This window comes from Humulus lupulus, chromosome 3, assembly GCF_963169125.1.
Source record: "Humulus lupulus chromosome 3, drHumLupu1.1, whole genome shotgun sequence".
NCBI lineage: Eukaryota > Viridiplantae > Streptophyta > Magnoliopsida > Rosales > Cannabaceae > Humulus > Humulus lupulus.
The window spans coordinates 10,715,349-10,737,068 of record NC_084795.1 but is presented as its reverse complement, the minus strand read 5'-3'; the positions used below and the strand labels follow the sequence as shown (position 1 = coordinate 10,737,068).

General features: G+C 30.7%; 2 protein-coding genes across 3 annotated transcripts; one reads left to right on the top strand and one right to left on the bottom strand.

The window, feature by feature from the left end:
* The first annotated feature begins 1,864 nt into the window (after positions 1–1,864).
* On the top strand, positions 1,865–11,794 carry LOC133822068 (AP-1 complex subunit gamma-2-like). The gene is made up of 18 exons (XM_062254274.1): positions 1,865–2,191; positions 3,258–3,560; positions 3,830–3,971; positions 4,542–4,715; positions 5,188–5,367; positions 6,228–6,382; positions 6,480–6,570; positions 7,119–7,282; positions 7,707–7,761; positions 8,011–8,133; positions 8,268–8,363; positions 8,754–8,881; positions 9,172–9,276; positions 9,476–9,735; positions 10,006–10,248; positions 10,329–10,504; positions 11,017–11,121; positions 11,204–11,794. Exons 1-18 carry the CDS (start codon positions 2,160–2,162, stop codon positions 11,297–11,299), a joined length of 2,628 nt encoding a protein of 875 aa, XP_062110258.1. The 5' UTR covers positions 1,865–2,159; the 3' UTR covers positions 11,300–11,794.
* A 1,621-nt stretch (positions 11,795–13,415) lies between these two features.
* LOC133822069 (RING-H2 finger protein ATL47) lies at positions 13,416–15,507 on the bottom strand. Of its 2 annotated transcripts, XM_062254276.1 has the most exons (2): positions 15,249–15,507; positions 13,416–14,621 (listed from the first exon to the last, which is right to left on the bottom strand). In XM_062254276.1, exons 1-2 carry the CDS (start codon positions 15,269–15,271, stop codon positions 13,706–13,708), a joined length of 939 nt encoding a protein of 312 aa, XP_062110260.1. In that variant the 5' UTR covers positions 15,272–15,507; the 3' UTR covers positions 13,416–13,705. The 2 variants fall into 2 exon arrangements, with proteins under 2 accessions (XP_062110260.1, XP_062110259.1); XM_062254275.1 differs by having other exon boundaries at positions 13,416–15,507.
* Between the last annotated feature and the right edge of the window lie 6,213 nt (positions 15,508–21,720).

Here is a 21,720-nt window from a genome sequence, read left to right as displayed (position 1 = left end):
ACTTTCAGTCTTTTCACGCTTCAGTCTACCCTCTTTTTGCACACAGTGTGAAATGAGCTCATTAAGAGTCCATTTGTCCTTACGACATAATCTTGCTATTTTCGTGTATACTAGTGGTTATATGAATTAACAAAGGAGATTATTACAATAAAAATGACATAAAATACATATAATATATTTTTTATCTAAAACAATACATATAATATTAACAAATGATATTATATAAGTGAGAATAAAATACGTACCTCATGACAATTATCATAAGAGTAGAAGGTAAAAGATGAAGATCTCAATAACAACACAAGACCTAAACAAGGTTCAAAACCTTTATCCTAAAAACTATTTACTCCTTCTTAAGAACATTTTGTGAATACTCTCTAGAAATGCTTCTAATAATTTATTAAGCATTCTCTCATACTCATTATAATGTTCTAAAGATAAGCATGTGAAGACAAGTGTACTATCTATGTAATGTGTTTTTCATTTTCACATATTACTTCCAAATGAGCAAAATAATATCTATTTATAGAATTCTCATCCTCTATTTGATTTTCAAACTCCACCGATACACTTGGTTGTGACCAAAGTTAAATTGGGTATTTATGAAATTAAAATGAGGAATTGAGAATTACCAAAATGTTTGCAACATTCAAAATGCAATTTTGTGCATTTCGTCCCAAATCTTTCTTATATGTTTTGTAACCTTCATTCACATTTTTAAGAGTTAAAAACATGCACACAACTACTATAAAATATTATAGCTAATGAAAATCAAATTCAAAATGTATAACTCCTTTTACACATTAATTTGTGAATATTTGTGAGAGTTACAAAATTTATGATCATCATTTCTTAATAATTATAACTCCACTCTATATGTTACAAATTTTGTTATGATCATCATTTATTAAGTTTGTAACTATACAACATATATTACATTTGACAAAATAACATTCATCACACTATTATTTGTCACATAGTTTATTTAATCAACATATTATATTATTTATAAAATAATATAACATGAACAAATTTATTAAGATAAAATAATTTTCAAAGTTTTGAAATTAAATATTCGTTACCAGAGATATATTTAAAAATAAATTCTAAATTTGATTGCTGAAATACTTATATAATGATATTTCAATATTGAAACCAACACAATGAAAAGAAAAAAAAGTTATTGTTTCTATTCATAAAACTTTATATGTATTATTTGGACAAATCATTTTAGTTTGGTGGAATTCTATAATGAATACAATGAGATTATGATGGAAAATTAATTTGGTTGGCATCTAATTTTGTTCTTTGTCATTATATTTCCCCTAATATTTTGTTTGAATGCCCTTTTAATTTTTTTGGATCTTTAATTTTAGAAAGAAAAAAAAAATTCTAATGTTTTTATTTTATTTTTGTTTGGATTCATATTTCTTTTTAGAAAAGATAAAACTTAAATAAATTATAATTTAAAAATATTTATTATTATTTTTTATCTACTCATTTGTGTCAGCTAAACAAAGTTTTATACTCATTTCAACTTGGATCAACATTTTAAAAAAAATAACTTGGAGGAGAAGTCCCTTCAAAAGATTCACATGGTCAATTTTTCATATATTTTCTTTGGAAAGAAGACCCCAATAGCAAACCACACGTGCACTAAATCTCACACGCTTATCAAACTAATCAGATGCAAAGATAAGACCCGCAGGTGGTGAAAGCCGGTGATTTTATCAGTTCCCAGTTTTGTAGAGGAAGGTGTAGTAGTCCCGCGAATTTTTATTTTTTATTTTCACTCAAATTAAAATTCCATTTGCAACAATTTTAATTTAATTAATGTTTTGTTCCAACTGAGACCCCAAAAAAAAAAAAAAAAAAAAAAAAAAAAAAAGCGAGCATTTCTTCTGAAGTGGAAGAGAAAGACCCCCCCTCTCTCTCTAAGCTAAAACTCTCATATTACTGTCTCTTTCTCTCTCTCAGATCCAATCTCCGTCTTCGTCTTTTCTATCCGTTCAGATCTCTCCGACGACCTATTTGGATCTCGGATTCACTGTTCGGGCTATCCACTTTGGCTGCTCGAATCTGGAATCGTTCACGACTACTAATTGATCGCTCGTGGATCTGATTTTGAGCTTTCTCTGAGCTTCACCACGGATTCAGTCATGAATCCATTCTCCTCCGGTACCCGTTTGAGGTTAGATATTATCAGATCGTTACACTATATATGTATATAGTGGAATTGTATTACATATACGCATGCTTGTTTATATTTGTGTATATAATTTGAATTTCGTTCAGTTTGGTTTCTAAAATTGAAATTGAGGGATAATTTGGTGTTGGAAGTTGTTCATGAGATGGTTTCGTATGGTTTACCGGTGAATTTGATATCGCATATGTATGCATTTCCTTCTATTAGATTTTGATTCGTGTTAATTTAAAGTTGGTGGATTTGATAATTTGATATTCAAAATGGGGATCAGTTAAATTGAGTCAAATGCGTGTTTAAATTTCTTTTATATAATGAAAAAATGATTTGCATTATTCTTTGAATGCGTTCGATCATGTGTAGTTCCGGTTTACTGTGAGGTTGAGCTTATTGGTGCTGAAATTGTCTTTTTGATTGTTATAAATTTAAACGCTAGACAATTCCTATAGTAACTAACCTCCTTGGGACGTTTCTAATGACCTTCACGTGTTATATGTCTACCTTTTAAGGCTCATCAACATTGTCAACAATGATAATTTTTGTCTTACAAATAGTGTACCATATGCCCCGCAGTCTTTGTGATAGCTGTACGAGGCACGTCTCGTCATGGTACCTTACATTTTCTTGAAAGTGATTTACAAAGGAATCATTGTACGTATTCGGTTAAAAACTTGTGATTGTCATGGTAATACTGCAAGTGCATCAGACTTGTGTGTAATATGCATGAATGCTGCCGGATCAAAGTTGCAACAAGGCTAGAAGAGGTTTGGGTGGATTCCTTGGTGCCAACAGGAAACTTTGTTGTTTCAAAATTGAAGTTCTTATTTGTGAAACAAGAATAGAACTAATAGATAACTAGGTGGCTGTTGGCCCCTTCTTTTCAAAACTGGCTTTTTATCGCCAAATAGAGTTTATCATCATCATTATTATTACACTCTACATTAGGAGCAATATTGAATTCTAAGCATATCTTAGTTTATGATTTATATGCTGTTTCTAAAGTGAATCTTAAACCCATCATGGAGTTTGCTTATATATACTTGATTTACTGCAGGGACATGATTCGAGCTATACGTGCTTGTAAAACTGCAGCAGAGGAACGTGCTGTTGTACGGAAAGAGTGTGCTGCTATTCGTGCTTCAATTAATGAAAATGATAATGACTATCGGCATCGCAACCTGGCTAAGCTCATGTTCATTCACATGCTTGGTTACCCAACACATTTTGGTCAAATGGAGTGTTTGAAGTTGATAGCAGCTGCTGGTTTTCCTGAAAAGAGGATAGGATATCTTGGCCTCATGTTGCTTCTTGACGAAAGACAAGAAGTTCTTATGTTGGTCACCAATTCATTAAAACAGTATCCTGTTCTTTGCTTCACTCCACTTCTCTTGTCTAATTTTTTTATTTTAACTGTTCTGTTCTTTGTTGAATTTTCTTTCTTTCTTTCTACCCCCACCTCTCTGTTTTTAATATAATTATTAACCACAGCTCATATTTGTTTCTTAAATTCGTTTTCTCTTGGCGAAACTTTTAATTTAATGGATTTTCTACCTTTGTTATCCATAAAATATCACTTGGGGAAAATTCTGGTTTTATTTTTGGCAGCAACCTTAACTTATGTTTCAGAGATCTAAATCACTCAAACCAGTACATTGTGGGACTCGCTCTTTGTGCTCTTGGAAATATTTGTTCAGCAGAAATGGCTCGTGATCTTGCACCAGAAGTAGAAAGATTGATGCAATTTCGAGATCCAAATATCAGGAAGAAAGTAAGTTTCTTTGAGTTGTCATGACATGAACAGCTAACCGAAAATTTCATTTCTCTTGGTACATATATTTTTTAGCTGTTATTTTCATCTTCACTGTATGAGCTAAAAAGGGGATACTAGGAATTTTAGAGAATTTTTTGAAGTTATCAAGATGGCCTTGACAAAAGTATTCATTTATTAAGCACCCTGAGAAACTCATAATTAGTTTTTAGGATGAGTATCATATTTCCATTCATAAAGGTGCTAGAGGATATGCTTTTTAATGCATGTGTAGTTTCTCTGAAGCAGAACTAACCTTTTGAAAATTTTGTTGGCAACTGTAAGTTCAAGAGCGCTTGCCATTATATTAACCTGTATGCTTGTTGATTCAAACTTCTTTAGTGGTAGGATAATCCAATTTGTCAATTCCAGAATTGTACTATGTTACACGCTGCTTCATTACTGCTTTTCCTATGCTGATCCTGAACTTTTTCAGGTGTTTCATTGCTATTAAAATTTAGCTTCCCCCCCTTCCCATTGTGGATTGCCATAACCATTGATAGCTGACCTGGACTCGCTATTGATTTTCAGGCAGCATTATGCTCTATACGGATAATAAAGAAAGTTCCAGACTTGGCAGAAAATTTCATAAATCCTGCTGCTTCCTTACTTAAAGAAAAACATCATGGAGTTTTAATAACAGGAATTCAACTGTGTACAGATCTGTGTAAAGTCAATGGGGAAGCCCTTGAATATTTGAGAAAGGTAAACATGATTATGATCTTATCAATTCCTTCGAATAGACTTTTCTACTGCAGATGAATTTTCGTACTACTTTCTTATTAATGTCTTATTTTATAGAAGCTTTGGTTGGTTCTCATGTGATTTACCTGATGCAGTGGGCTGTGGACCTACTAGGAATTATATTGTGTATGTGCATAGATTCTATGTGCTGGAGTTTGAAGTTTTACATATTTCTTTCATGATCAAGAATGGAATTATAGAAGTTGTTTTTTTTTGGATTATTCATTATTTGAAATCAGATTTAATAGAATGTGCATCTCTAGTCATAGAACAGTTCTGAGTCTGATTTAATAACATGGAAAGGTGTTTCCTCATCTTCAACTATTGTATATAAAGATTGCTCCTATAGTTTTTGTTTGTTTGTTTTATGAACGGCACCTTATGGAAGTACTAAGGTAGTTTTTAATTGTTTCTCTTATAACTGTTAATGTAGAAGTGCACAGAGGGATTGGTTAAAACTCTGAAGGATGTTGTGAACAGTCCTTACGCCCCTGAGTATGATGTTGCTGGCATCACAGATCCCTTCCTGCATATCAGATTACTAAGGCTTTTGCGTGTGTTGGGTCAAGGAGATGCAGATGCTAGTGATTGCATGAATGACATACTTGCCCAGGTAAGCTTTATCCATGTTCTACCTCTTATTTTTACTTATCTGCCATTGTTAATGTAAAATATTAGATTTTTCTGCTTAACAATGTTGACAGGTTAATAAATAAGCTCATTTTTTAAACTGTTTTTACTTTACAGTATGAACTTTGCAGTAGATCTCATTTTCTATTTAGACGTGAGAATACTGGAGATCATAAATGACATGCATTTATTAATGATTGTAAATAGGCATATAACTTGTTTAAAACTATTAACAAATGAGTAATGATATGTGCACCTAAACATTACACTCAATAACGTGACACTGCCTTTTAAAACAGGGAGTTTCAGTTTTAATAAATGTGATTGGCTAGCTGAAACTGCCACGTCACTGTGTAATGTTTAGGTGCATATTTTGGGTGCACATATCATTACTCTTAACAAATTTATGTTGTCAATAATATTGGTCATTGGTTCTAACTAACTATGACAATATTATCATCAACCTTTTAATCATTTCAATAATATCTGCATGTGCACATATGGGTAGCTGTTTGTTGTTTGTGTGTGGAAGTAAGGATCAAGAAAGTGTAATTGTGAACCTATGATTCCATAGTATTTAGGAAGGTTTCATTACAATAAAGATGAGAAAAAGAAAGAGAGAGGCTAGCTGGGATACCTGTCAACATTATCTACACATAGCTGTTTGCTTATGAAAACTCATTATTTTTCGCTCTGGTGAAACCATGATGCATTGTGAATTGCCAACCCCCCCATGCTTATGAAAGTGTCTATAAGTGTTGATTTCTCATTTAAAGTTTCAGATGACGATCCATGCTGCTCCCCTTTCTTTTTTCTACTTACTGTTGTTATAATATCTGTCAGGTGGCCACGAAAACAGAATCAAACAAAAATGCAGGGAATGCAATTTTATATGAATGTGTAGAAACCATCATGAGTATTGAAGATAATGGTGGCTTACGTGTACTTGCAATCAACATCTTGGGAAGATTCTTATCAAACCGTGACAACAATATCAGGTTTATAATTATCACATTGATTTAAACCACTTTGGATCTTTTAGTTAGCAAATTGTTATATTTTATCACAATTATAAACTCCACCTGATTTTTACAGATATGTTGCATTAAACATGCTGATGAAGGCTATGACAGTAGATACTCAAGCTGTACAAAGACATCGGGCAACAATTTTGGAATGTGTAAAGGTATATGTGGTCATCTTAATTTGCTTAGGATCTAGTAAAATTGTCACATTTTTTTTTAACTTGTAAAACGAGTCCCTTCTTTGGTTTTTTATTTATATATTTTTCATAGAATGGTTTTATATATATGTATGGAGGTTGACAAGTAAATAAAATTTTTATTCTTCCGCAAACACCACACTAATTATTCTTCTCCTGTACATTTTCCAGATCTTTTTCATATTTCCTTCTGTAATCATTAAAGAAATATAGGTCTTCTGATTTCCTTATTGTTATCTTCAACTTGTGCTGCCAATTGGTTGATTTAAATGAATGGTTGTACCTATATAAAGATAGGTCATTTTGTCTTATTTCCATGTTGTTATTTTGAACTTGTGATGTAAATGGTGGTTTAAAATACATCCTATGGATAATAAGATGAATTTATGGTCAAGTGTGATATTGACATTCTCTTGTGATTTGATGCATTGTCTTAATTGTTGGACTCTGCTACACCAAGAATTCTTGTGCACAACTTGAGAAGCTTGTAAACTTTTTTCTTCCTCTTACAGGATTCAGATGCTTCAATCCGGAAAAGGGCTTTGGAACTTGTTTACCTTCTTATAAACGATAGCAATGTCAAACCCTTAACAAAAGAATTAATTGATTATTTGGAAGCAAGTGATCAAGAATTCAAGGAAGATCTTACGGCAAAAATATGCTCCATCGTAGCAAAGTAAGTGGCATAATTCATGATTATATAATTGGGGTCCTCTTACCTTTGGAAATTTCGGACTGGGTTATTGTTATGCATGATTTGCTTTGGAATGCTCTCTAGAGGATTAAGATCTTGTGATGCATTTGATAGGGTCTCTAGCTTAGATGGGTCTTGACTGAATTTCAGTAACCACTGGCATCATAATTATTGAATATGCTGTTTTCTGTTCTCATTATTTAGTGATGGGTTTTGGTTAATTTTCAGTCTAATATTGATAATATTTGTTGTTGACAAATGCCACATTCCTCATGTATGTACTATTTTGTTTTGTTTAATTTGAATGAAGTTCACTGTTCATAGTTTTTTTTTGGGAATGTAAATTCAAAAAAATTGATTTATACCAAAATCTCGATCAATAAACATCTGCACACTGCTGCTTCAGGTTTTCACCGGAGAAGATATGGTACATCGATCAGATGCTTAAGGTTCTCTCAGAGGTATTAATTTATATAAAAAGTTGTCTGTCTAACCATTAATACTTTATGTTGCTCTTCTAAAGATTGCTTGGAAATTTAACGTATGCTCTGTATAATGTTAATGACAACATATATGGTTGTCATTGATAATAGGGCGTCACAATTTTTTGTTCTCTTTTGGTTGTCCCTGAAGTATTTATTTGTCATTCTAATTAATTGTACTTTTTGTTTTTACTAAGAAACTACTGATCTGTATGCTATGCTTAGTAGGCTGGAAATTATGTAAAAGATGATGTATGGCATGCCCTTATTGTTGTGATCAGCAATGCTCCTGATCTCCATGGATATACGGTCAGGGCTTTATACAGAGCATTCCAAACATCATCTGAACAGGTGAGCTAAATATGTCCCCTGTGCACACTACAAATGACTAATGGAAAGATTGTAGTATTTTGTTATTACTAAAGCTCATGTATGAGTCATATGATTATGCTCTGAGAGAATTGTTTCTACTTGATCTTTTTCAGGAAAGCCTTGTTCGAGTGGCAGTTTGGTGCATTGGTGAATATGGTGACATGCTGGTGAATAATGTTGGCATGCTTGACATAGAAGATCCAATAACAGTAAGTGTGAGCTTCTTCAGATTAATTGATGTGCTTTGCTGTAATTTTTCATTTTAATTTTGGTCTCGGAAAATATTATTTTGAGTGTAAATTGTCTTAAAACTTTGCTAAATGTTGAAAGCATGTTACAAGTTCATTTAATAGCTTTCTCAGCATCTTCCTTGTAAAGTACTTTCCTGATTTTTAAGATGGTAATATTTTGAGTTTAGTGTTACACACTAGCTGCTCCTGCAGTATTTTGTTTATATTTACATACCACTTTTGCTTATGTATGTGAAGCATGAGGTTTCATTGGAATGAAATATTATTTTTAGGCAGTGCTAGACTAATGGTATTCACTCTTTTTGATTTCTTGGAAAGTTTCAAATATAATCTACTTTTCTTGAGCAGGTAACAGAATCTGATGCTGTGGATGTCGCAGAGACTGCAATAAAGCGTCATACCTCAGATATTACCACTAAAGCAATGGCTTTGATTGCTCTGTTAAAGCTGTCTTCACGTTTTCCATCTTGCTCAGAGTATATAGATACTTTTTTCTCTACTTTATTTTATATGAAAATTTTGAATAATTTTTTCTTCTCTTGTGATGTTTTGGTTCAGTTAGAGGAGTGCAGAATCCTGTAATCGCATGTATCTGTATTCTGATTGTTACATGGTCTTTTTCAGCAAATTTAAATAACTTTAATTGGACTATGTTTGGGTTTTATGCTTCCTTAATTACTGTCAGCTGTGGTTGAACGTATAATTTGATAATCTTTATAATCTCTTATAAATTTAAATCTAATTGCTATTTGGATACCTTCTGTAGGAGGATCAAAGAGATAACTGTTCAATACAGAGGAAACCTTGTTCTTGAATTGCAGCAAAGATCCAGTGAATTCGATTCTATCATTGCGAAGCATCCGAATATTAGGTATACTTTTTTAAAGTTGATATCGTGAACGATGAAAGACTTGCGTAATGAGCATCCGTCCTCCTTCCCTTCCCTTCTCCCCTTTCCTTTTTTTTTTGTTTTTCTTTGGGTATTTGATATTTTATTTTCCTCCTCTTGGTTGGAGACGATCTTATAACCAAGCTTGTATATTCGAAAGCTGATGGATGAGTTTGTGCAGGTCTGCACTAGTAGAAAGGATGCCAGTTTTGGATGAGGCAACTTTTATGGGTAGGAGGGCTGGTTCTATGCCAGCTTCTGTGTCAACTTCCACTGTGTCTTCTATCAATCTACCCAATGGAGTTAACAAAACCTCTGCTGCTCCACTTGTGGATTTGCTTGATCTAAGTTCAGATGATGTTCCAGCACCTAGCCCTGCTGGTGGTGATTTTCTTCAAGATCTTCTTGGTGTTGACGTATCACCATCTTCAAATCAACCTGGTTAGTTTTGGACGTGTTATGTCATATTTTGAGATCCTAGGAACTAACCTTTTCTGTGTTCAAGTGATTGGTTATTTGGGTTGAATGTCATATTTACAAACTTTTTTCCCCCTATCGTGTTATATCCTGGATTCACACGATACATCCTATATAGTGATACTAAGTAGACTATCTTTTATATGGTGCTTTTTGGTACATTATCTCCATACTGATTTTACTATTTTTAAGCCCATGCATTTTTTTTAAAAATGATCTTTTTTCACTGTCTAGGTACAAATCATGCTGTGCAAAATGGCACTGACGTCCTTCTGGATCTTTTATCTATTGGCACGCCTCCTGCTCAAAACATCTCATCAGCTCTTGATATTTTATCCTCCGTTCCAGATAACAAAACACCATTGGCATCACTAGACTTACTCTTATCTCCATCTCATTCTACACAAGCGACTCCTCCAAGAGATGCTTCTGTAATTGATTTGTTGGACGGCTTTGGACCTAAGCCACCAATACCAGGTAAAATTTGGACTTATATTGAAGCCCTTTTTGAGGGATGATTTTTTCAATGTAGTAACAGCCTTCTTTTTTGTGAACAGAGAACAATGGTTCAGCTTTTCCATCTATAGTTGCTTTTGAGAGCAGTAACTTGAAGGCAGTTTTCAACTTCTCAAAGACACCCGGAAACCCACAAACAACACTAATTCAGGCTACATTTACAAATCTGTCATCCGAGATCATTACCGATTTTATTTTCCAGGCAGCAGTTCCAAAGGTAACATCTGATAATAGCTGTCGCTGCTAATGCTCCTATAATTTTCTGGACTTTTCAGTTTTAAAATATAAAATTTGACTTCCTCTCTGGGTAGACTTTGGATTAAGCTCTTTCTGGTGAGATTCTATAAACTTCACAACACGAGCTATGGTTATTATTATCTCAATGCTCATACCTTGTATAGGATAGGATGCCCATGTTTCCGTGTGGCAACTAAGACCTTTCAGTGCTGTTAGTACTGTTTGGTTAGTAATGAGCACAGAAAAACAGGAGTGGAATTGAAGATAATTTAATACGAGTAAACAAAAAGATAAATAATTTTTTTAATTATTATGCATGAGAATGACCTTTCTTTTCCATTTTTGGGAGGAATAGTCATTCCACAAAAGAATGGAATGAAAATCGATTCTTTTTCAGTTGCAAAGTTGCGCATGGATCTAGGATTTTGTCATGAACTTTGTGGTTGGCTTCATATTGAAGTTCTGATTTCATTTGCTGCTCTTAATCGACAGTTTCTCCAACTGCACTTGGATCCAGCGAGTGGCAATACACTGCCTGCAAATGGTAATGGTTCCATGACCCAAAATTTAAAAGTTACGAACAGCCAACATGGAAAGGTACTTAAATTCTCGACTTATTTAATTTATTTTTAGTCTATTTGTTGTGAATATTCAATTACAAAAACTCTTGTATTTTCAGAAATCTCTTGTCATGCGCTTAAGGATTGCTTACAAGATGAACAACAAAGATATCTTGGAGGAAGGACAAGTCAATAACTTCCCCCGTGGTTTGTGAGGTTTGGTTTGGAGATCTTCAAAAGAAAAGACATTAAATTAAATATGGCGTTTTCTCCTAACACTCGTCTATATAGTGGACGTGCAACCTTGTTGGGTGGTAGAATTTGAGCCTGATTTTGCTCGAGAGTATGGCATCTTTCGAATGGCTTCACTTCACTTCGCACCTCTCCTTTTCTTTTCGTTCACTTTTTTTTTTACTCATCCTCATTTAGGTGGTTGATGTACATTAGTACAAATTTTATTCCCGTTTGGAATTTTGTGGGAATTGAATTTTGCCATTTTGTGCACAAAAAGAAAAAGAAAAAAAGAAGAGAGCTTATGTCGACAACTTGAGGTGCTATTTTTTTTTTTAGTTTGGATTTGGTCAGTAGGGTTTATTGCTTGGGTTGGAAGCTGGTTTTAACTCGAGCCGTATCGTATAGTATATTCAATTTTCATGTACCATTTTCCTTTATTGTTAATGAAATGTAAGGTTATATTATTTGTTTGTTCATTTCACGTTGTCATTGAAAAAAAAAATTATTGCTTCCAAATATTTGTTGAAAATAAATGTACTTCGATTTGTTACACGTAATTTGCTTTATGGTGCAAGAAAGGTCTTTCAAAAATAATTCAAAGAAAAAAATATTTGATCTGAACATTAAAATTTTGCTGGATCCGTTGCATGTCTATAATTTTAAACTATTTTAAAGATCTACTTTTAATAATTTAAGAATCAAACAATCAATAAAATATTCAAAAGATCTAGAGCAGTTCATCAATTTAATTAGCTGGCGCATAGACAATCTAAGTCTTTCTCCATTTTTTAAATATTAAACCTTGACTTTCATAATAGCAAACTCGGTCAATGAAATTTGATCTGGCAGCAATGAAATATTCATTATTTTTTTATTTAGGTGCTTAGTTTATCATTTTCCTCACTATTAAACATGCAAAGACCTTGAATTCTCCGCCACTACCCAAAAATCGATGGTTGATTATTTGTTTTTATTTTCTACAATTCACCACCAATTTCTATTCTCTCACATCAAACATTAATAAGTACATTTGATAATTGATAATAATTAATTTAATTACAAGTTGGAATTATTGTGATCACCATACTCACTAACTACCAAGGCAAAACTTGATATTTTTTTTGGAGTTTACAGCAAGCTCTTCTTATCTTATTATGGCAGGTTATGTGTCAACAACAATATGAAAAAACAAAGCAGTCTCTCTTCCCAAAACTCCCAACGCCCTCCCAAACTGTGGTGGTCCCTTAATTATTAAATTTCGTCTTATCATATATAAATTAATTATGCATCATTTTCTCTAAACCTCACTCTTTCACCAGTCTGTCATTTGATTTTGATTTTTTCTAGTTAAAAATGCCCATCATTGCCAATACCATCAATTCAAACTTAAAAGCCTATTTAACTTTAGTGCCACAAGTCAGAATACTAATTGCATGTAGTCCTAATCTAAATGAAAAAGTCTTACTTTCTTTCTTTCTAGGAAATAATACTGCTTAAGCTCAATATTTTCACATTGGCAAGTATAATTTGTAGGAGTAGTTTCTCGTTGAAAGATGTATCAAGTGTTGGAAAACGTTTTTATTTCTAATGGAGATGTGACACTGAAAAAAATAAGGGAGCACACTCTTACAATATGACCCCACTTTCCACTGTCTATGACAATTTCTCATGGCTCCTCATCACTAGAGTCCCTCTAACCCCTTTTCAGGATCCCACCATTATGTCCTACCCAATATAGGGATTTCATGAAAAAAATAAAAAAAGCAAAATTCTAGAGAAGCCCAACACAGCCAAAAAGTAACATAATGATACGACTCCATGGTAATCTTTTACATTGATTGAAACTAGCAAGTCAAACAAGGGTTTTTCTTTGTTTAATGTATACAAACATCGCATGCTATGACAGACAGGCCCCAAAGTTAATCAAATTCCAACTTTAAACAAGCACGAGCAACAGCTTATAGAGGAAGAAGTTACAAAGTTGCACATGACATGTAGTTTTTGGAATTAGATACAATGAGTAAGAAAGAGCATAATATGCTCGAGTGTGGAAAAAAGAAAGAAAAAGCATGTATGAAACTTCTTTTTTTCGCTGGATATGAGAAACTTACTATATACTACTGCATGGAATTTTATGAAAAAGATAAAGTACATTGCCCACTTGTCATAAAAGTTTTTACTCAAAAGAAACATGATACAAAGAAGCTACATTGAATGGAAGTACTCTAGTGATTAGTATCTAAATCAGAAGGAAAGCAAACCTCAAAAAATGTTTTGAGAAAAGGAGTTTTTTTTTTATTTTTTTAATAATTGAACTATTGAAGTGTAAAAGAATAGCACTAAGCAAAGTGAATACCTTCAACTTGTAACCTGAGAAATCTGATGGTTCATGGGAAACCTGCATGTATAGAAGTAGTGCTCAAATGGGTTTCTGTAGAAGTTGGAAATTTTTCTTTCCTTGACCATTGCCAGATTTTGGAAACTGAAAAGCTATCACCTTTGCTTCCAATGTTAATCTTCTTCCCCTCGGCATCTCCATCAATTAAGCAATTTCTACTTGGTCCACTTCTCCCTTTTGGAATTCTTAAGCTATTACTACCAACACCACCACCACCACCTCCTCCTCTTTTGTGTTGTAAAGCAACTTGTAATTCTGAATCATCAAGCACATATTGGTATGACCCCATTGAATAGCATCTCCTTGCATCCAAATTGCTACTGCTGGTTTCTCCCTTTTCTCTCTGTACTCTCTCACCTCCTCCTCCTCCTCCTTCTTCTACCCCATCATTTATGTTTCTAAATTTCCCTAGTCTCACTGAAAAGACCCTCTTCTGAATATCATTTTCTGCAGTAGTCTTCTGACTAATGGAAAGAACCCCACTTCCTGTGTTTTCTGAAGAGCCATCTTCTTCCCTTGGATCTAATCCAAAATCAAAAACTGGGTTCTCGTTAATGGCAAGTCCCGGTGTGTATAAGGTCCCTCTACAAAGAGGGCAAGTTGAATTAGACAGTAACCATGTGTCTATACAGTCAATGTGAAAAGCATGACTACAAAGGGGAAGTAATCTCAACTTGTCCTGTTCTGAGAATTCACACAAACAAACAGCACAGTCAAATGGCTCTTTAAGACCCATTATCTCTTTGTAAAGGAATACAGGGAGAGCATCTATAAAAGCTTGATCAAGGCCTGAATCATGGAGATGGAAAAGCTGTTGTAACTGTCTCTGAAAAGCATCTGAGCTAGACATCTCTGGATATCTGTTTGATTCAGATATTGTGGAAGACCTTCTCTTCATGAGAAATCTAACAAGCAAGTGGAGAAGGCCAGATATGAAAAAAATAATAGCTAGAATAATTATGATGAAAATAACTGCTGGGCTTATTTTACTACTCGAGGATGAAGAGGAGGATTGAATTGGTGGCTTCTGGTAATTACTATTGTATGGTAGTGAAGGAGAAGAAGACGAAGAAGAGGGAACCATTGGAGATAGAGGAGAGCTGGTCAAGATACCATATTTCTGCCTTGTTTGAGGCTGAAACCAAGACATTTTATGAAAGTAGTAATCTAAATTCATCCCCACTTTTATCAGCTTTGTTAGATCTCAAACACAGGTTTACCATACTTTCACCTTAAAAAATCATTTTCCTTGCTTCTTTTGAGATCAAACCCAACTCATACATGTGAGTTAAAACAAGCTAAATGCACATCACTTTCTTGAAATCACAAGAAACCCAATTCAACTTAGTCAACAGTGTGTAGGAAAAACAAAGACTAACTCTGACTGAGACTTGCAACTAAAATGATGTGAAGAACATCTTTTTGGTAGCAAAACACCACCTTGAGGCTTTTAACATGAAACCCAGATAGTGTTGTGCAATTATAGTCAAAAGTAACACACTTTAGAGATGTCAAGGTTGCGGTTTACCTACCTCAACTCTGGAAAATCTGCCATTAATGGAGCCCATTTGTCATGTGTTTGATAAATGATAAACTTGTCCTCGGACAGTGTTTGTAGCAGTTAAAAAAGGAGAGAGAGAGAAAGGGAGAGTATAACAAGTGAACACAACAGAATAAAAAAAATAAAATAAAATGGAAAAAGAAAAAGAAAAAGAACCCTAACCAAACCACCTCAAACAAACCTGAGGCTAAGGGCAGTGGTACTTTGCTTTGTGGTTTCAATTTCCTTTATACCTGAATTGATTGTGACTAAATAAGATCAATGTTTTATTTTGTATTTGCTTTGCAATATATAATCCTAAAGCAACAAAGGGCTAAATTCGTCATTTAATCCACGAGAACAGTTGACTTTACTTTACATGCTCGCCGCGTCATCAATTTTTTTTCTTAACCTTTTATTATAACAATATTTATTTTTATCTATACATCACAAAAATATGTATTTAAATGATTTTGTAGTGAGAAAACAAATATTTTGCAATTTTTTTCAATATTGGAAATGAGAGCTACCCTCTTAATTACACACTGATTTAGAAAAGAAAAAAAACCCAAGTTTTTAAAACATATGTTAGAGCAGTCCAATGGAAGAGGTAAAATGTCTAATTCTTTATAATAAAGAGAAAAATTGTTAAATAGTCTTCCAATAGGTGATGTAAAGTTATATTTATTTACCTAAATGAATAATATTTCTCTATATATATATAGTGGAACACTATTCATCAAGCTATAAATATTTTATTATTTTTTTATAAAATTTTGTATATATATAAGTGTGATACTATTATATTTAATTATTTTATTTCTTAAAATAAATAAAATATTTTTAAAAAATATAATATTTAAATGATGTAGATAAAAAATAGAGATGCTGATGTATGGTATAATGTAAAAGTTTGAGTTAAATTATAAAAAAAATATGTTTGGGTGGTATATTTTGTAATACACTTTCTCTATAATATTTAGCTAAAACTTACAAAAACATATTCCATCAACTCATTTATACATATATTTATAATAGCTATCCACAAACTCCAATTAATTCATATCTACATTTACATAACATTTACATATCCTTTATATAATATTTTAATATTATTATTTTTCTTTATAAGCTTTCTCTCTCCCATTTAGTATATATATTTATTATTTCTTTTTTTCAATTATTTTATTTTACTTTAATTAATAAAATATATTTAAAGATATAATATTTAAATGATATAGAGAAATATATAGAGAAGCTGTATGGTAAAATGTAAAATTTAGAGGTAAAATAGAAAAAAAGTGTGCTTTGGGGAGGTATTTTAAAGGATAGAGTAGAACATCTATTAGAAGTGCTCTTAGTAGTAACATTTAACTTGATTGATTTCCTTAATGTTAGGAACTTATTTGTGTATTTTTGAGATAAACCCAAATGGAAATAAAGATTACAGGCAAAAAAATATTTAAATAAATAAATTATGTTTTCAATAATATTCATTTAGTACTCGTAAGTTTGAAATTAATCATAAATCTAAATTTAGTCAATAAATTTTTATCAATATGAACAAACACCTTAATTACATGAGTTTTAAATACAAATTTAATTATTTAATTTTATATAACTGAAAATAATTTAATCATATTAATTAAATTTTTATTTATCAAATTTAATTTTAGAATACTAAATATATACGATTTTAAATTACAAAATACTAGATTGAGCATTATTAAAAACATATAGTACCATATATATATATTTTGATAAAATAGAAAATACCAAATAACAATTCACCCTTCAACTAAACTAACTATTTATGATTAAGTTATTAATAAACGGGTATTTATTTATCAACTTCGACCTTTCCTAAAAGAAAAAATGTAATAGTATGAGGGCAAAGTTTGAGTAGTTGTGGAGTCCAAAATTGAATAAAGCCCAATCATTTCCAGGTATTAAGTTGGGCCATGGACTCTCAGCAATGATTTGTTCTTCAAGTTCAACTTCATGTTTATTTATTTATTAAAAAGGGTTCTATATATAACCATTAATTTATTTTTATGGTGACAATATCTATTATGGACTTGGTCAATATCATTTTTATTGAGCAAAAAAAAAAAGGGAAATCCACTCATTTTCTTTAGCAGTGAATGATGTTTTTATGTAAGTGTGTACAAAGCACTCAGATTTCTCGTGATAATTCGATATGGCCCATAATCTTCTTCTTCTTCTTCTTCTTCTTTTTTTTTTTTTTTTAAATATGGCTTAATCATATTTCAAACTTTTCCAAACTTAATTTTTAAAAATTCATATTTTTTTACTCATTAAATTTCAGATTTTCTCATAAAATTATATATAAAGCTTTCTCAAATTGATAAAAAAAAATCCATAGAAACAATAATGAATACAAATTCCCATTAAAAAAAATTAAGTAGCAAAAGAAACTATATTTAATTTAATTTCTAATATATATTATATCATGAATCCAATATACATAAATAAATAAGGGAAATTTGTATGTATACAGTAAGTTAACAAAAAAAAAGTATAATTATACGGTAAGAAAAATTAATTACAAATATACGATACATAGCTGGAATGATTTATTGGTAAATATTTCACCTAAGGGCATTTAATCCAATATGCAATTTTTCTTAATAATGTTTTTAGAAACAAATAATATAATTATTAATTATTAGTAAGTAAAGACAATTCTAATAATTGAATACTATTTATTTAATAATATTATAATATGGCCAAATCTATCTACATAAATTTTGTTTGTTGATTTGACTCTTTTCTTTTTAAGGTATCCTCTTAAAACTAAATTTGAAAAAGATAATAAAAATAAAAATAATCACAAAATAAAATGTTATTCTTGAAAAAAAATCCAAATAAAGATATATTTTTGTGGACTGATAAATAAATATAGATTTTAGGAAATTTCTTTGGTTGGGCCTTAAAAAAGAACCTTACTGTAGGACTTTTTGTGTTTCTTAATCTTTGAACAGTTTTCGGCGCGATTTTTTTTTATGACCGTGTATATTGTAGTTATTTAGAGCATCCTGCAAATTTTCAGAAAATTCTGAATAATTTACAGTGCCGAAAACTAAGTTCAAACATGCTATTTTCCACGCGCATAAAAAATTTAGTCACATGTGCAATAATTTGTTTTTGGCACTGTAAATTATTCAGAATTTTCTGAAAATTTGCAGGATGCTCTAAATAACTACAATATACATGGTCATAAAAAAAAATCGTGCCGAAAACTATTCACAGATTGAGAACATAAAAGAGCCCTACAGTAGGCCTACCATAGAATTATCGATTTTAATACTACGTTACAAGATTGTAACAATTAGTCACAAAACTATTACAATCAATAACAAAATTATTATAGACAATAATTAAAATTCACTAAAAAGTACAAATATCAATTACAAGATTGTAACAAAACTATTACAATAAATACTTTTTTTTTTTTTACAAATTTGTAAACAACATTTAGAGATTAATTCTTAACAAAAAAAAATTGATTTTTGTAACAAAAGTTTACCGAAGTAATTCACAAATAAAAATATATTTTTGTAACTAATATTTGCATAAATAATTTATAAAATTACTTAACTTAATCATAATAAAAATCTACCAAACTAGTTTTATAATTTTAATAGTTATTTACCATCTAATATTATTCGTAACACAATCAAATAAAATATTTTTTCGTCATCGAAATAATATGTACATATAACAATAATGTATTGTATCAGGATATGTATACAGTGTTTTTCTTTTCGGTTTGACTATATATTATTATTATTATTATATTGTTCTTAAATCTTAATATTGTATTGTTTGAATGAAGGTCTTCATCATGTTTAATCATTGACACTGTTTTCTGATGACTTTTTCCTCCTCTTTTATTATTATTATTATTTTATTTATATAATTTGATTTATGAGAGAGTTAAATATCAACTTCAACTCTCTTGAGTTATTACTTGGAAAATAAATCTTAACTTAATAGCTTATTATATATATATATATATAATATTCAAATTTCAAACCACTTACTGTGCCTTAGATTTGATTTGATGGAAAATTGTAGGTGAAAAAGGAGTCTTATCTCTCAGAATTACAAAACGGTCTCTCTAAAAACTACCCCCTAACACTTACTCTAATAAAAGAGTCTTCTTCCAACATTATTTAAAAAAAAAAGAAAAAAAAAAATCTCAAATAATTACTTTATATCTATTTTTAATTTATGGGTTTTTTTCCTCACATTTTTGTTTAAATTAGTGATTAAGTCATAATTTTGTTGTTAATTAAGTTTTTTTCAAAAAATTGGAAGGTTAATTTTTTCATTTCAATTTTATTTTATTTTTATCTATTCTTTTAAATATGTTTAATTATTTCAAATATTTTTTCATTGTTATTTTTATAAAACTGAATTATTTTTATTAATATTTATATTATATAACCATTTTTACATTAACCTTTTAGTGTGTTTATGATTGTCTTGCAAAGATTTTTTTTTTTAATTTTCGATCTCTTCATCACATTTTACAATATATTCTTTTGCCTATTATATAATGATTTTTTTTATTTTATAATGTAATATAAACGGATTTTATTATTATTTTTCTTTTTTTTTTAAACTTTTATTATACTTATTCCAGGATTGGATTAGGAAATCAGGGACTTGATGTAATTTTTTTTTCTTCTAGATTTAAGTTAAATACAAGTTATTACGAGGGGTTACCAGTTACCTTGATGATACATTTATTAATTTGTAATCGTAATTAGAGTAAATCAATGGATAAAATAAATGAATGAGAATAAAATATAGAAGAATTATAATTATTATTCGTATTATGTTGTTTACTAAAACTGAGCAATCAAAATCGTTTTATGCTGTTACATGATTGGGAAACGAAATCGAAATGTTAAATTAACTAAATTATCATTTTTTATTAAAAATATTAATGTATCATTTTGGTGAGATGAATTTTTAAAGGACAAAATTGTCTTCTTATTTTTAGTTTTAAAAAATTAAATAAAAAGAAAGAAAAGCTATTGAGGGTAATGAGATTCCCTTTGCATTAAGGGAATAGTATTCTCATTCTTTTCTCATTTACATAATTTATCGCTGAGTTCCTTAATTTAGTAAACATATCAATAGACGTCATTTCCCCACGTATGATTCCCACCGTCATTAAGTAAACATGCCATGAGAGGCTCCCAAGATAACTTGTTATCAAGGGGTGACCAATTCTAAAAAATATATATATTAAAACTTTAAAAGTAATTAGTTACCTATCTCAAATAAAAAAAAAAAAACTGATTACCTGCAAAATTCAGAAATATACACCTGTATCATACACATGATGGTAACTGTTACCTAACCTAGATTTGAAGAAAAAAAAAATCTGAAACTAATTAAAAAAAAAAAGATAGACAAGGAAGAAGAAGATGAATTTCACGAACTCATGAGAGAAAGTTTTATGAATCCCACTTTGCCTCTATTCTTTGTGATTGTTTTTTTTTCTATGTTGTTAGTACCATCTTTTCTCCATAAATTTTCAATTTATTTTCGAAAAAATTATTTCTCCATATTTTTGTAAACTTTTAATATAAAAGCCATAAAAATGAAAATTTTCTATATCAGTTGGATTTAGTAACTAGTAAGAGGAAAAAAAAAGATAAAGGCTAATTAATATTCAAATGGAAAAGGGAAATAGCATTGTTGGAGAGAAAGAAAAAAACAAAAATTAGTTAATCCGACCAAATCGGACGGTGAAGACTTATTTTTTGTTTAACAAATTTGACGCGTTTCATTTATATAATATATATAATAATCAATAATATTTATAGAGACAGGTCTTTTCATGTATTTGCAAATGAGTCCTTTAACTTTTATGTTTTTACTCTCTTTCTTTTAAATGATGAAAAGCTTCTTCTTCTATTCCTGTTTTGACAAACGATCAGCCTGGGGACCGAGCCGAATCTCTCTGCATTTCTTTTATTCTCTCTTTTTCAGGTAAATGATTTAATCTTTTAATCTATAATATTCTACAAACCTATAAGAAATTTATTTCTTCTGCATTTTTTGTAAGCCTAAAAATTTGTATGTACGTAGTATCTTCTCTAATTTTGTTTTGGCTGATCGGTTTGAGGGAATGAAAGGATGTGAAACTTTGATAATAATGTGGAGTGTTTGCTTAATAATGTCCAATTCTTTCACATGGTATAATTATATACATTGTATATATATATTTATATTTATATTTTGCAGAAACGAAAAGCAACAAAGATCTTTTGATTTTGATTCAATTCTCCAAGTCTGGGACTATTAGAATCACACCAACTTGAAGTTATATTCAAATCTGGATATAAGGTGTAGTATTTATTTGAAGAACATGTATTCTTTTCACAAAGGTATATATATAATTCATCTCTGCATTTTTTTTT